Below are 12,651 nucleotides of genomic sequence, written 5' to 3'. Positions count from 1 at the left end.
TAGATTCTGTTCAATGATTGGATTATGCTTCTTGCTTTCACAAACAGCACAGTATATAGGAAAGATATCATTTTAAAGTTAGATTTCTGTTGATAAACCAACTCTACAATTTATTGATGATGTGGCTTTGGGTAGGTTATTTAATCTCTGTGGATCTCAACTCACTCAATTATATAAGGTTAATACTTCTATATTATAGGGCTGCCATGAGCTTAAATGTGAATGTATAGTAATTAGCACAAATATATACTTGATATATTAGTTCTTGTTTCTCCAAATTACCTTTTTTTTTTGAGACAGGGTCTCACTTTGTTCCCCAGGCTAGAGTGCAGTGGTGCAATCAAAGCTTGCTGTTTCAGCCACCTGGGCCCAAATGATCCTCCCACCTCAGCTTCCCAAGGAGCCTGGACCACAGGCATGTGCCGCTACACCTAAGTTTCATTTTTTATTTTTTGTAGAGGTGGGGGTCTCCCTATGTTGTCCAGGCTGGTCTTGAATGTCCCAGCTCAAGGGATCCTCTCACCTCGGCCTCTCAAAGTGCTGGGATTACAAGTGTGAGCCACATGCCTGGCCCAATTTACATTCTTTACAAAGAACACAGCCTTTGCAAAACTAAACACAATTTGTTTCTCATCATGGCACTACCTTGATCTAAGGGCTAAGAATGGAAACCATCTACCCTTACACACAGCTTATATACTAAGGTCCAAAACTACCTGCCATGATATGGTTTACTGTCTACATTAACATGAATTTATTATTTCTTTGTCTTCATTGGCATAACTTTACTGTTCTAGAAGACTTCTGCCCAAATAACTTAATCATTCATTATAAGAACTTCATGATAAATCTATTAGCTTTTCACGATTTACTTTTATTTTTTGTTTACAGGGTCTCACTCTGTGGCCCCCCTGGAGTACAGTGGCACAATCACAGCTCGCTGTAGCCTCAAACTCGTGGGGCCGTCCAAGTGATCCTCCAGACTCAGCCTTTCAAGCAGCTAGGACTACAGAGGTGCACCATCAGGCCTGGCTACTTTTTAAAACAAATTTTTGTTGATACGGGGTCTCCCTATGTTGTCCACGCTGGTCTCAAACTCCTGGGTTCAAGCCATCCTCCCACCTCGGCCTCCTGAAGTGCTGGGATTATAGGCAGCTGAGCCACATGCCAGGTCTATTAGTTCTTCCAATTTAGAAAACCTCAACAGTTTATGCCTTAAGGCTCCTTGCACTCTTTGCTTTTGCTACCAATCTTAAACTGCTGTATCAGATCAGTTTCCAATCCTAATCAAGCCATCTTCCTCCAACATCCTCCTACCCTCTGCCTCTGAAAGACCAGCCTTAAGCCATACCCATCAGTAAAATCTGACCTTGCTTTCCCAGTTTAATACACTACCAAAGCTCTAAGCAGTGTTCTTTCTTATCCCAGTAAGCAATAAATTCAGCTGTCTTAACAAAATGTCATTTTGGTGATATTTGGCGAATTATCACTGGACAGGGCAGTATATCTATAAGCATAAAGACAAGGCAGAGGAATTTCCCCACAAATATCTAGAAACACTGTAAAAATGAGGTAAGATAAATTATACATCAGGCTAATTACATCCACCAATACATCCATTAATCAGAAGGAAATGGGTTAGTCGAGACCACAATAGAAAGTTTCCTTCCAAGGGTGGCCAGTGAGTCCTAAAAAGTTCTTTTTGATGAATTACACGTTTATACTGCAATTTTGCCCAGCGCAGTGGCTCATGCCTGTAATCCTAGCTCTTAGGGAAGCAGAGGAGGGAGGACAGTTTGAGCCCAGGAGTTTGAGGACTGCCTGGGCAAGATGGCGAGACTCCGTGCTCCATAAAAAGGAAAAACAAAACAAAGCAAGTATATTGCAATTTTGCAAGCCCTTCCTCACAACAGAGGTGTTCAAACATGACCCTGAACCAAGAAAAACTGAGTCTCAGATAGTTCATATATCTTTGGGAATTACCAAAAATAATTCTAGGGTTGACTACCTAAGTGACTGCAAGAGAAATAAGCAGTTTTAAAATGAGTTACTTCTGAAGAACAATCCACATCCATCATTAACGTCACTAAAGTGTAAAGAACACTAACTTCTATGGGGTCTAATCATGGTCTAATGACTTTCCACCCAGGTAAAGCATACTAAGATGTGGGGTGGGAAGGAGTGAAGCACCAGGTACCTTTCAAAGTTTACTTTTCACCAAGACAAACTGATCCCAGCCGACCCTCCACAAGACTTCTGGAGCCCTACCAGCTCCAGAGAAGCGGGAGGAGGTGGTAGAAACTAACAGGATTCCGTGGGACCCACCCTCCAGCTGACTGAGGACTGGCCCGCAGCGGTGAAAAGCCTTTGGGGTCCCTAGCTCCGCATGGACTCCCCTGCGCGCTCCGGGATCCATACCTGGCAAGCTATAGCCCTGCGAAAGCCGCACGCCATGTCCGCTTCCAGGGAAGTGCGCCGCAGTCCGCCAGTCCCTGCCTCGCCCCACCTCCTTAAACGCCCCGCCCCTCGCGCCGGAAGCCCGCCCCGGAGGGTGATGCCAGCCAATCAAGAAGCTGCGTGACTCGCCACTAACCTCTGCACTGCAGGCGCGAGGGCGCGCGGGAAATCCCGAGTGCATCTGGGATCCGCAGAACCAGTAAGGCCATGGCCACGTCCTCGTTGTGTAAGGTATGTGGTGGCCGACGCTCACAGTGGCTCTACCGCTGCCTCATTCCCCCTTTGAAGAAGGGATGAAGCGGAGGTTACGTAGGCCTCCGTTCCCTGGCTGGAGGGGAGGGAGGGAGCGGCGTACTGAGCTGAGGCGTCCTTGCTCCAGATCAGTTGAGGCCAACTTTGCTTGGGGAGCGAGGACGCGGATCTGCCTTGTGGTGCGGCTAGGATTTTTAAGTTCTGGTTGTTGGAGGTCGGATGTCCTGATGATGTGGCCCAGTCTTTCATTTTTCCCTCTCACAAATACAAAAAACGGAATACAAAGCATTACGTTAGGTACCGAGATGCTGTGGTAAACAAAATAGATTCAGTTTCTGCAGTCAAGAAAGTCAGTAAACATAGATAAACTGATGATCACAAATTTTAAGTGTTAGCAAGGAAAAGAGTTCTAGACAGACAACAGAAGAATGGGAAGAACCTAATATAGGTTGCCGGGGGTTAGCGGAGGCTCTTTGGAGAAAGTAACGCTTTGACTGAGACCTGAAAAATTAGAAGTTAGGCTAAGGATTAGGGCGAGGAGGGCAGAGAGAACAACATGTTCTTCGGCCCAGAAGATAGAAATAAAGTGGCATATTAGAGGAATTTAAAAATCATAATCAGAAAGTAGACAAAGAGTGGGAGCGTCATGAAAAATGAGAATGCAAAAGTAATGCGGATGCGGGTGTGTGTGGTGGGGGTATCTTACAGACCTCATCTTGGCTACCTAGATGGCAAGAAATTGCAAAACATAGTGTAGTTGGTAAGAAGATAAGCCCTAGAGCTATATTTTAAGCCCTAGAGCTATATTGTCCAATGTGTTAGTCACTAACCACATGTGGCTATTTAAATTTGAGTTAAAATAAAGTAAAATTAGGTAAAAATTCAGTTCCTCCGTTGCACTAGCCACATTTTAAGTGCTCAATCATCACATGTGGCTGCAGCTACCATTTTAGATAGTGCAGATACATTTCTATCATTACAGAAAGTTCTGTTGGACAGCGCTGTTCCGGACCACGAAAAGTAAGACATTTAGTTCTATTGTAAGTGCAGCGGGAAGCCCCTAAAGTTAAGCTGTCTGATAAAGCTGAAGAATGCAGATGAAGAAGCTACATTCTCCCTATGTTAAAACAATGGATTAATGAAGAAGGCTATATCATGGATCTGATTTTTTATTTTGATTAAAATGGTTTATGAGAAGCAGTGCTTTTAAAGACTACGTCTCAAGGAGAAAGTACAAGTCTTGGGGTTTAAGGTCACACTAGTAGAGATTTAAAAGTAGTATTTTTATTAGAATTGGTACTGGTTTTATTTTGTCCTGGTTATAATGTTCTGTAGGTTTTGAATGGTCTATCCCTTAATCCTGTTGATTGCATAAGCACCTCTTATTTTTATGTATCTTGCAGAAAGTAAGATTTTTCAGGAAAGCGTTTTTGGTATTATAACAGAAACGTCTGTATTGGGATGAGACCTTACATGAATAAGAAGCTTTAAGAACTATTTCATGAGTTGATGGAACTGCAAGCTTTTTTTCTTTTTCTTTCTTTCTTTTTTTTTCTTTTTTTTTTTCTTGAGACGGAGTCTCGCTCTGTTACCAGGCTGGAGTGCAGTGGTGCGATCTCGGCTCACTGCAACCTCCACCTCCCCAGTTCAAACGATTCTTCCACCTCGGCCTCCCGAGTAGCTGGGATTACAGACACGTGCCACCACATCCAGCTAGTTTTGTATTTTTAGTAGAGACAGGGTTTCACCATGTTGGCCAGGCAGGTCTCGAACTCCAGACCTCAAGTGATCCCCCGGCCTCAGCCTCCCAAAGTGCTAGGACTACAGGCGTAAGCCACCATGCCCGGCCCTTAAACGTATCAAAACATTTTAATGTCTGTTTCCTCATGAAATTTTCTGGCTGTTGGCCTTCCTCTATCTCAAACACCATCACTTGACCAGCAGTTCCAAATGGTTAACCATGTTACTACCACTGCCCTATGTTAAGATCCTTTCTGGTCGCTCCTCATACCGTGTTCCTTTGAAGCTCCTTTCTTCTTTACTGAATTGCAGGTGGATTTGGAAAGAAGGCAATGACAGGTTTATCATGGTACCAGGTGATTTTTCTAAATATGTATGTTATTTCACAAACTTCTGCTAGTTGCAGATATAAGAATATAAGGCACAGGGCTGTGTGCGGTGGCTCATGCCTGTAATCCCAACACTTTGGGAGGCCGAGGTGGGTGGATCATCTGAGGTGAGGAGTTTGAGACCAACCTGACCAACATGGTGAAACCCCATTTCTACTAAAATACAAAATTAGCCTGGCATGTTGGTGGGCACCTGTAATCCCAGCCTCTCAGGAGGCTGAGGCAGGAGAATCGTCTGAACCCTAGAGGTAGAGGTTGTAGTGAGCCGAGATTGTGCCATTGCACTCTAGCGTGGGCAGCAGAGGGAGACTGTCTAAAAAAAAAAAGAGTCTAATGCACAGGTCTTAATTTGGAACATGTAATCCAAATGACTACTTTATATTTTCACAGCTGTCTTTAACACTATCCTGAGACAACTTTGCCTAGGTATTGTTCTTTCATTATGTCTTTTATTTTCCATAGATATAGAAAGCTTTAAGAAGTTGTCCATCAGGCCAGGTGCAGTGGCTCATGCCTCTAATCCCAGCACTTTGGGAGGCCGAGGTGGGTGGATCACGAGATCAGGAGTTAGAGACCAGCCTGGCCAACATAGTGAAACCCTGTCTCTAATAAAAATACAAAAAAATTAGCCAGGTGTGGTGGCAGGCACCTGTAATCCCAGCTACTCAGGAGGCTGAGGCAGGAGAATGGCTTGAACCCAGGAAGTGAAGGTTGCAGTGAGCCGAGATCGCACCATTGCACTCCAGCCTAGGTGACAGAGCGTGACTCTGTCTCAAAAAACAAGAAAAAAAGAAGCTATCCATCATGCATAACTTTAGAATTGGTAAAATAGACTAGGACCAGTAACTTGGGGGCAGTCTACTAGTCAAATAATAGTATGAAACTAAACATAGCTGGGAAATTACCAAGACAATTACTTGGCAAGCATTTATTTATTCCATATACTGATTGCCTAATATATATGTTAGCACTATTCTAAACACTGGAAAAACAGTTATAAATAAAATACAGTTTGTGCTTGAAGGCGAAGGCGCTCACAGTCTACTCAGGGAGACACACCCATAAACAACTATGATATACAATTAAAGTGACTTAAAACAATGCAAAATAAAGATGTTCAAGTACTGTGAGATCTCGAGGAAAGGAGAATTTCTGTAGTGAGAATTGTGAAAGGTTTCCCAAAGGAGATGAATGTTGAGACAAACTTTAATGGATAAATGAGTAGGCATTTATCAGATGAAGAAAAGTATATAGAGTGAAACAGCTGCAATTATCTATTTCCTGCTAAGGTTGTAGATACTTCGAGTTTAAATAAGTTTTAGGTTGGGAGAACATCACTATTTTCAACCTTTTTGATCTTCATTTTTATTTATTTATTTATTTATTTTTTTGAGACAGAGCTTCACTCTTTGTCGCCCAGGCTGGAGTGCAGTGGCACGATCTCAGCCCACTGCAACCTCCACCTCCGGGTTCAAGCGACTCTCCTGTCTGAGCCTCCTGAGGAACTGGGATTACAGGCTCCTGCCACCACGACTGGCTAATTTTTGCATTTTTAGTAGAGACAGGATTTCACCATGTTGGCCAGGCTGGTCTCAAACTCCTGACTTCATGGTCCACATGCCTTGGCCTCCCAAAGTGTTGGGATTACAGGCATGAGCCACTGTGCCCAGCCCATTTTAATGTATAGTATTACTTCCTTTAAGTTTATGAAAATGGAACCTTCCTGGGCTTAAATGTAATCAGCTTTTATTTTCTTTGTCTACCTCCTAGATCAGGTGTCAAAGAGCAAAATAAAAAATGGGCATCTCATGGGAGGGAGGGGAGAGCGTGGATAGTCCCCCTTGTTGTTTTAGAATTTTCCTTCTATAGGTCAGAGAGAAGTGATGTGATTTCTTAGAATCTGAAAGAAATGTGTTCTCTCTCCTGCCATCTTTTTTATAAAAAAGTGCTTACTCATAAAATATTTGGTTAATCAGATTTCTCTGCTCCTTGCTACTTTAACTTTATGCTTTTGTCTTTCTTTCTTTTATAGGGCTGCTTTGTTTTAAGCCAAACTCCAAAAGAGAAAGATCTCTGTGCCAATAGGTAAGGTGTCTGAATATTAAATGTTTTATTCCCTACCTTCTTAAACTATTAAGCACTAACCCTAATTGAATTTAGTAATTCTCTTATCTGAGCTTGGCTTACTTGCCATGTTGATGTAGCGTTTATGTTCCAAGGCATTGGTCAACGAGATAAGAGGACACCCCAGGGCTCTAATTGAAAAGAGAATCCAATTAGATCTTCCAAAGGTAAGTTGGAAGCAAATTTCCTTCAAAGGATATGCTGCCATTCTTTAAAAGAGATTGTCTTTTTGATTACTTCTCTGCCATTGTTTTTTTATCTTCAACTTTAGAAATGAAAGTGAGTTTCTGCTAGAGAAGCATTTTGATTCTTGATGAAGTAATCAAAACAATAAAGGCTGACTGGCAACGCAGGTGTCTAACGATGGAGGAAATGTTATATAGAAAATAAAATGATAATTGGTAACATAAGGAAAACCTAAGAAATAAAATGACTACAAATTTGTATATATTTTCTAATGAAAATTGTATAAAAATTATTTTTGTGTTAAAATACAGTATTCATAGGGAGACTTAAATATGCTTAAGTCATAGGCCAGGCATGGTGGCATCTCTTGGAAGCACAGGGGTCCCACACAGTTCTCAATCACTCTCAACTAAAACAAATTTGTTCAATTATTGGGTTTTAATCACTCATAGACACACATACTCCTGTTATTAAGGGAGTAGATTTTTATCACTCACTCTGACATATGCATACTCACACACTCATATACCCATGTGGGTAAGAGAGGAAAGACATTTCTTTGGTTTTGTTTATTTATTTATTTTAGAGACAGGATCTCAGTCTGTCACCCAGGCTTCAGTTCAGTGGCCTGATCATAGCTCACTGCAGCCTTAAAAAATCCTGGGCTTAAATGATCCTCCCACCTCAGCCTCCTAAGTACCTGGGACTACAGGCATGCACCACCATGCCTGGCTAATTATTTTTTAAAATTTTTTGTAGAGACAGGGTCTCACTTTGTTGCTCAGATTGGTCTTGAACTCCTGGGCTCAAGTGATCCTCCCGCCTCAGCCCTCAAAGTGCTGGGATTACAGGCGTGAGCCACTGTGCCCAGCCTAATTTGTTTGTTTGTTTTTGTTTGGGTTTTTTTGAGACAGAGTCTAACTCTCCGATCTCAGTGTGATCTCAGCACAATCTCAGCTCACTGCAACTTCCGCTTCCCGGGTTCAAGCGATTCTCCTGTCTCAGTCTCCCGAGTAGCTGGGACTACAGGCATGCGCCACAATGCCTGGCTAATTATTGTATTTTTTAGTAGAGACAGGGTTTCACTGTGTTGGCCAGGCTGATCTCAAACTCCTGACCTTGTGATCTGCCCACCTCAGCCTTCCAACATGCTAGGATTACAGGTGTGAGTCACTGAGCTTGGGTTTTTTTTTTTTTTTTTTTTTTTTTTAAGGCAAAAACAACACCGGTTGTCTTAAAGTCCCAGTGGTTTCCTGGGATGAAGTAGGGGGAATTAACTGCAAAAGGGCAAGAGGGAACTTTCTGGAGTGATGGAAATGTTCTCTGTTGAAAGAGTGGTTATGTAAGTATGTACTTGGGTCAAACTGTTAAAATGGTTGTGTTATTTTAAAAGTATACCTCAATAAAATTAAGTTAATGAAAAAGATACTGTCTTCGCTTTTTTCATTTATATCCTGATACCTGTTTAGTGATCAAATTAAGAAGACTTCTTCAATCAAATCCAGTATTACTATCAGAAAGTATTGTACTGGTTCACAGTCATAGCTTCACATTAGAATCATTTGGGGAACTTTGAAAAAGTCTTATTTTAATATAACTATAGATGCACATATAATTACATGTAATACTCTTTCACCAGTAAGTACCCTTTGACCAGTTATCCCCAGTGGTAGTATCTTACGTAACTCTAGTACAGTGTCACAATTAAGAAACTGATATTAATACAATCTACTGACCTTATTCAATTCCAACTTGTGGGACTTTGAAAAAATACAGGTTGAGAGTTCCTTATCCCAAATCTTGGGACCAAAAGTGTTTAGGTTATTGGAAGTTTTTCATGTTTTGAAATATATGCCTGTATATAATGAGATAATCTTGGAAATGAGACCCAAGTCTAAAAATAAAATTCATTCATGTTTCCTATGCACCTTAAACACATAGCCTGAAGCGAATTTTGCATAATATTTTAAATACTATTATACATGAAACAAAGTTTTGGCTGTGTTTTGACTGCAGCCTGTCACTTGAGGTCAGATAACGGAATTTTTCCACTTGTGGCATCATGTTGGTACTCAAAAAGTTTCAGATTTGGGAGGGTTTCAGATTTCTGGATTAGAGATGCTCAACCTGTGCCAATGCTCAGACCCTAATTCAGATCAATTGAATTAGAATCTCAAGAGTGGAGCCTAAGTGTTAGAATTTTTCAAAAGTTCCCCATGGGGTTATTGAGTATTTACATTCAATATTCAGCACTGTGAGAATTAATTCCAGTGGAAAAATTATGATATGGAATTAAGCATACCCATGTACTAGTTTTGAATTGAAAAAAGAAAAAGTGAACTATGCCATTGTTTGACTAAGAAAATAAATGGATAACTTTAATATATATAATAGGATTTTTTTAAAGTAATTATATGTATATATATATACACACACACACACACTGTTTTTTTAAATAGAGATGGGATCTTACTATGTTGCCCAGGCTGGTCTTGAATTCCTGAGTTCAAGTGATCCTCCCACTTTGGCCTCCCAGAGTGCTGGGATTACAGGCGTGAGCCACCATGCCTGGCCACACATTTCTTTAATGTTGCAGATTGCTTAACTTACTAGAAATAGGTCAGAGAAAATTCAAGACTTGTTCCCCCATTATCATTAGGGACACGTAGCATGTGGTGACATCTAATATCATCAGCAATGTAATTGTAACTAATACAGTTGTTAATATTTCTTGGGTGTTTACAGTGTGCCATACTGTTTTGTTTTGTTTTGTTTTGTTTTGTTTTTTGAGACAAGACCTTACTCTGTCACCCAGGCTGGAGTTCAGTGGCACAATCATAGCTCACTGCAACCTTGAGTTCCTGGGCTCAGGGAATCCTCCTGCCTTAGCCTCAGTTAGGAGTACAGGCTTATGTCACCTTGCCTGCTAATTTATTTATTTATTTATTTTTTAAGGCAAGATCTCACTTTGTTGCCCAGGCTGGTCTCAAATCCTGAGCTCAAGCAGTCTACCTGCCTTGGCCTCCCAAAGCACTGGGATTACAGGCCCAGACTGTCTCAATTATGTTATATGTGTTAATTTGTTTAATCCCCTCAGCAAATTATAAGGAATGTATTATCGCCATTGAAATATATAAGGATACTTAGACATATAACTTTCCCAATGTTATAATGTTAGTAAATGATAGAGCTATGATTTGAGCCCAACCTGTCTAATTCCAGAGCTCATGATTTAACCATAACTTAATACTGCCTCTCATTGTATGAGGCCAAGTTTCTACTTAGAACTTTTTGTATTGAATTTAAGCTATGACTTATTAGGATTGGTTTATAGTGTTTAGTACTAGTAAACCTGATGTGTATAATTGTATGATTTGAACTTTGCTTTAGAAGTTCGTTAGGCTTTTTTTTTTTTTTTTTTTTTTTTTTTTTTTTTTTTTTCATTATGTGGCTCTGAGACCAACAGATAGTGTTATAATATGAAAATCTTTGAGGAATTGACCCTGATTGTAAGGCAGATGGAGCAGGAATGAGGGAAACATACCCAAACTTTAGCACTTGCCTTCACTGGCTTCAGTTATTGAAACAGATTGCCTGAAGAAGTAAGAAGATGCTCTACATTTTGCCCACCATCTGTCCCCTGACTGAAGACACTCGGGCACGTAATTAAGACCGGTAACCCTCTCTCCTCATTATTCTGTGGATGACTGCATAGCCAGCAAAACAACTGGGTAGGAACTGGAGAGAGGGAGACTGGCAGCAGCACTGACACGGTAGGAGATACTCACGCTGAAGTATATATAGCACTGTGACTAGGAGCCAAGGCAAGTAGAAACCTGGCAACAGTGAGAGCTTATATTCTTCAGTGTAGTTTTTATATTTACCTACCTGCTCTGTAACAGACTGAGAGAAATCATGGTAACAGTTTAAAGTATCCTACTTGCTGTGTTTCCCAGTTTCTAAGAGGTTTTTCGTGTGCATTTTGATGTGGCATTATTCTGCACGTAAAAATTGTGTCTTGATTTGCCACTTTCATGTTACAGTATGATTTTACCTATTAATGTAAAGTGACTATTTTTGTTCTTTTTAAAGCTTCCTTGTTCTGCTTCGTCTCTTATTTATTTATTTAGAGACAGGGTTTCGCTCTGTCGCCCAGGCTGGAGTGTAGTGGTGCAATTTCGGCTCACTGTAACCTCTGCCTCCCAGGTTCAGGTGATTCTTCTGTGTCAGCCTCCCGAGTAGCTGGGACTACAGGTGCACGCCACCATACCTGGCTAATTTTAGTATTTTTAGCAGGGACGGGATTCACTATGTTAGCCAGGCTGGTCTCGAACTCCTGAGCTTGTAAACTGCCCACCTTGGCCTCCTAAAGTGCTGGGATTACAGGCATATGCCACCGTGCTGGCCTGCTTTGTCTCTTAATAATTGTGTCTTCTGGCTGGGTGGGGTAATGCATGCCTGTGATCCCAGCACTTTGGGAGGCCAAGGCAGGTGGATCACTTGAGGTCAGGTGTTGAAGACCAGCCTGGCCAAGGTGGTGAAACCCTGTCTCTGCTAAAAATACAATAATTAGCCAGACATGGCCCTGTGTGCCTGTAGTCCCAGCTGCTCTGGAGGCTGAGGCAGGAGAATCACCTGGACCTGGGAGGTGGAGGTTGCAGTAAGCTGAGATGTCACCACTGCACTCCAATCTGGGCAACAGAGGGAGACCCTGTCTCAAATAATAGTAATAATAATAATAGTGTCTCCTTGCTTTCTTTTTTTGTTGGCATTTTAATTCTATAACCTTGTCTGCCACTTTACCATATGATGACTTCGATGTATTCTAAGGCTTTTGATAAAAATCAATAGTTGCTAAAAATTCTGAGTTAACTGTGATTAGGAAAGTAGTTCCTTAACATTAAGTGAATTTCTATTCAAAACTCTCAGTTAACATTAAAACTTGGTGGTAGAATTTTAGCAGCAGAAATTTAGCATCATGAACACTCCAGTTGTTACAATAAAATACAGAGCAGTAAACAACAAGAAACATGAGGGAAAGTAGAAAACTATAAGGAATCTAAAATATTTGATTAAAAGAAGAGACCTATGATACAGGGGTTGGGGATTTTTTAACTTATTAAAGATGTTATTTTTCCCCAAATCAATCTGAATTTTATTTTATCTAGTCAAATACCAATACAACTAGTTTTGAGAAGTGACTGGATTACTGTAAAATTAATTTGAAGAAATGGCTTAAATTTTTTTGAAAAAGAATAACAATGTTTGGGGGCAATGGGAGGAAGACCTGAATGTATTTGATACTAAAATGTACAACATACAAAGCCATAATCGTTTAAACAGTTCAGGACTGGTAGGGGAATAGGGCTGGATTCAGTAGAACAAAATAAAAAGTTCAAAAATAGTTCAAAGTATATATAAGTATTTAGACTATAAGGGCATGCCAAATCAGTGGGAGAAGAATGGATTATACAATAAATGAGGGTTTTTCAAACCAAATGTC

The 12,651-nt window shown here is 40.8% G+C and overlaps 2 protein-coding genes across 3 annotated transcripts in view; one reads left to right on the top strand and one right to left on the bottom strand.

Moving 5' to 3' along the window:
• RARS2 (arginyl-tRNA synthetase 2, mitochondrial) overlaps positions 1 to 2,518 on the bottom strand; it is a 75,153-nt gene extending 72,635 nt beyond the window's left edge. For both annotated transcript variants that reach the window (XR_001883438.1, XM_017862515.1), the window contains exon 1: positions 2,419 to 2,518. Coding sequence is in view for 1 of the 2 variants with exons in the window: in XM_017862515.1 (XP_017718004.1) it covers positions 2,419 to 2,454 (36 nt within the window). In the remaining variant the exon portion in view is untranslated. The remainder of the gene's footprint in view (positions 1 to 2,418) is intronic.
• A 77-nt stretch (positions 2,519 to 2,595) lies between these two features.
• LOC108522364 (origin recognition complex subunit 3-like) overlaps positions 2,596 to 12,651 on the top strand; it is a 28,690-nt gene continuing 18,634 nt past the window's right edge. The window contains exons 1-3 of the mRNA XM_017862514.1: positions 2,596 to 2,688; positions 6,871 to 6,923; positions 7,058 to 7,129. The gene's annotated coding sequence lies outside the window, so the exon portion shown is untranslated. The remainder of the gene's footprint in view (positions 2,689 to 6,870; positions 6,924 to 7,057; positions 7,130 to 12,651) is intronic.

Source organism: Rhinopithecus bieti, unplaced genomic scaffold (assembly GCF_001698545.2).
Source record: "Rhinopithecus bieti isolate Rb0 unplaced genomic scaffold, ASM169854v2 scaffold_64799, whole genome shotgun sequence".
Taxonomy (NCBI): Eukaryota; Metazoa; Chordata; class Mammalia; order Primates; family Cercopithecidae; genus Rhinopithecus; species Rhinopithecus bieti.
The sequence above is the reverse complement of the archived record's forward strand: the minus strand, read 5'-3'. Positions and strand labels throughout refer to the sequence as shown.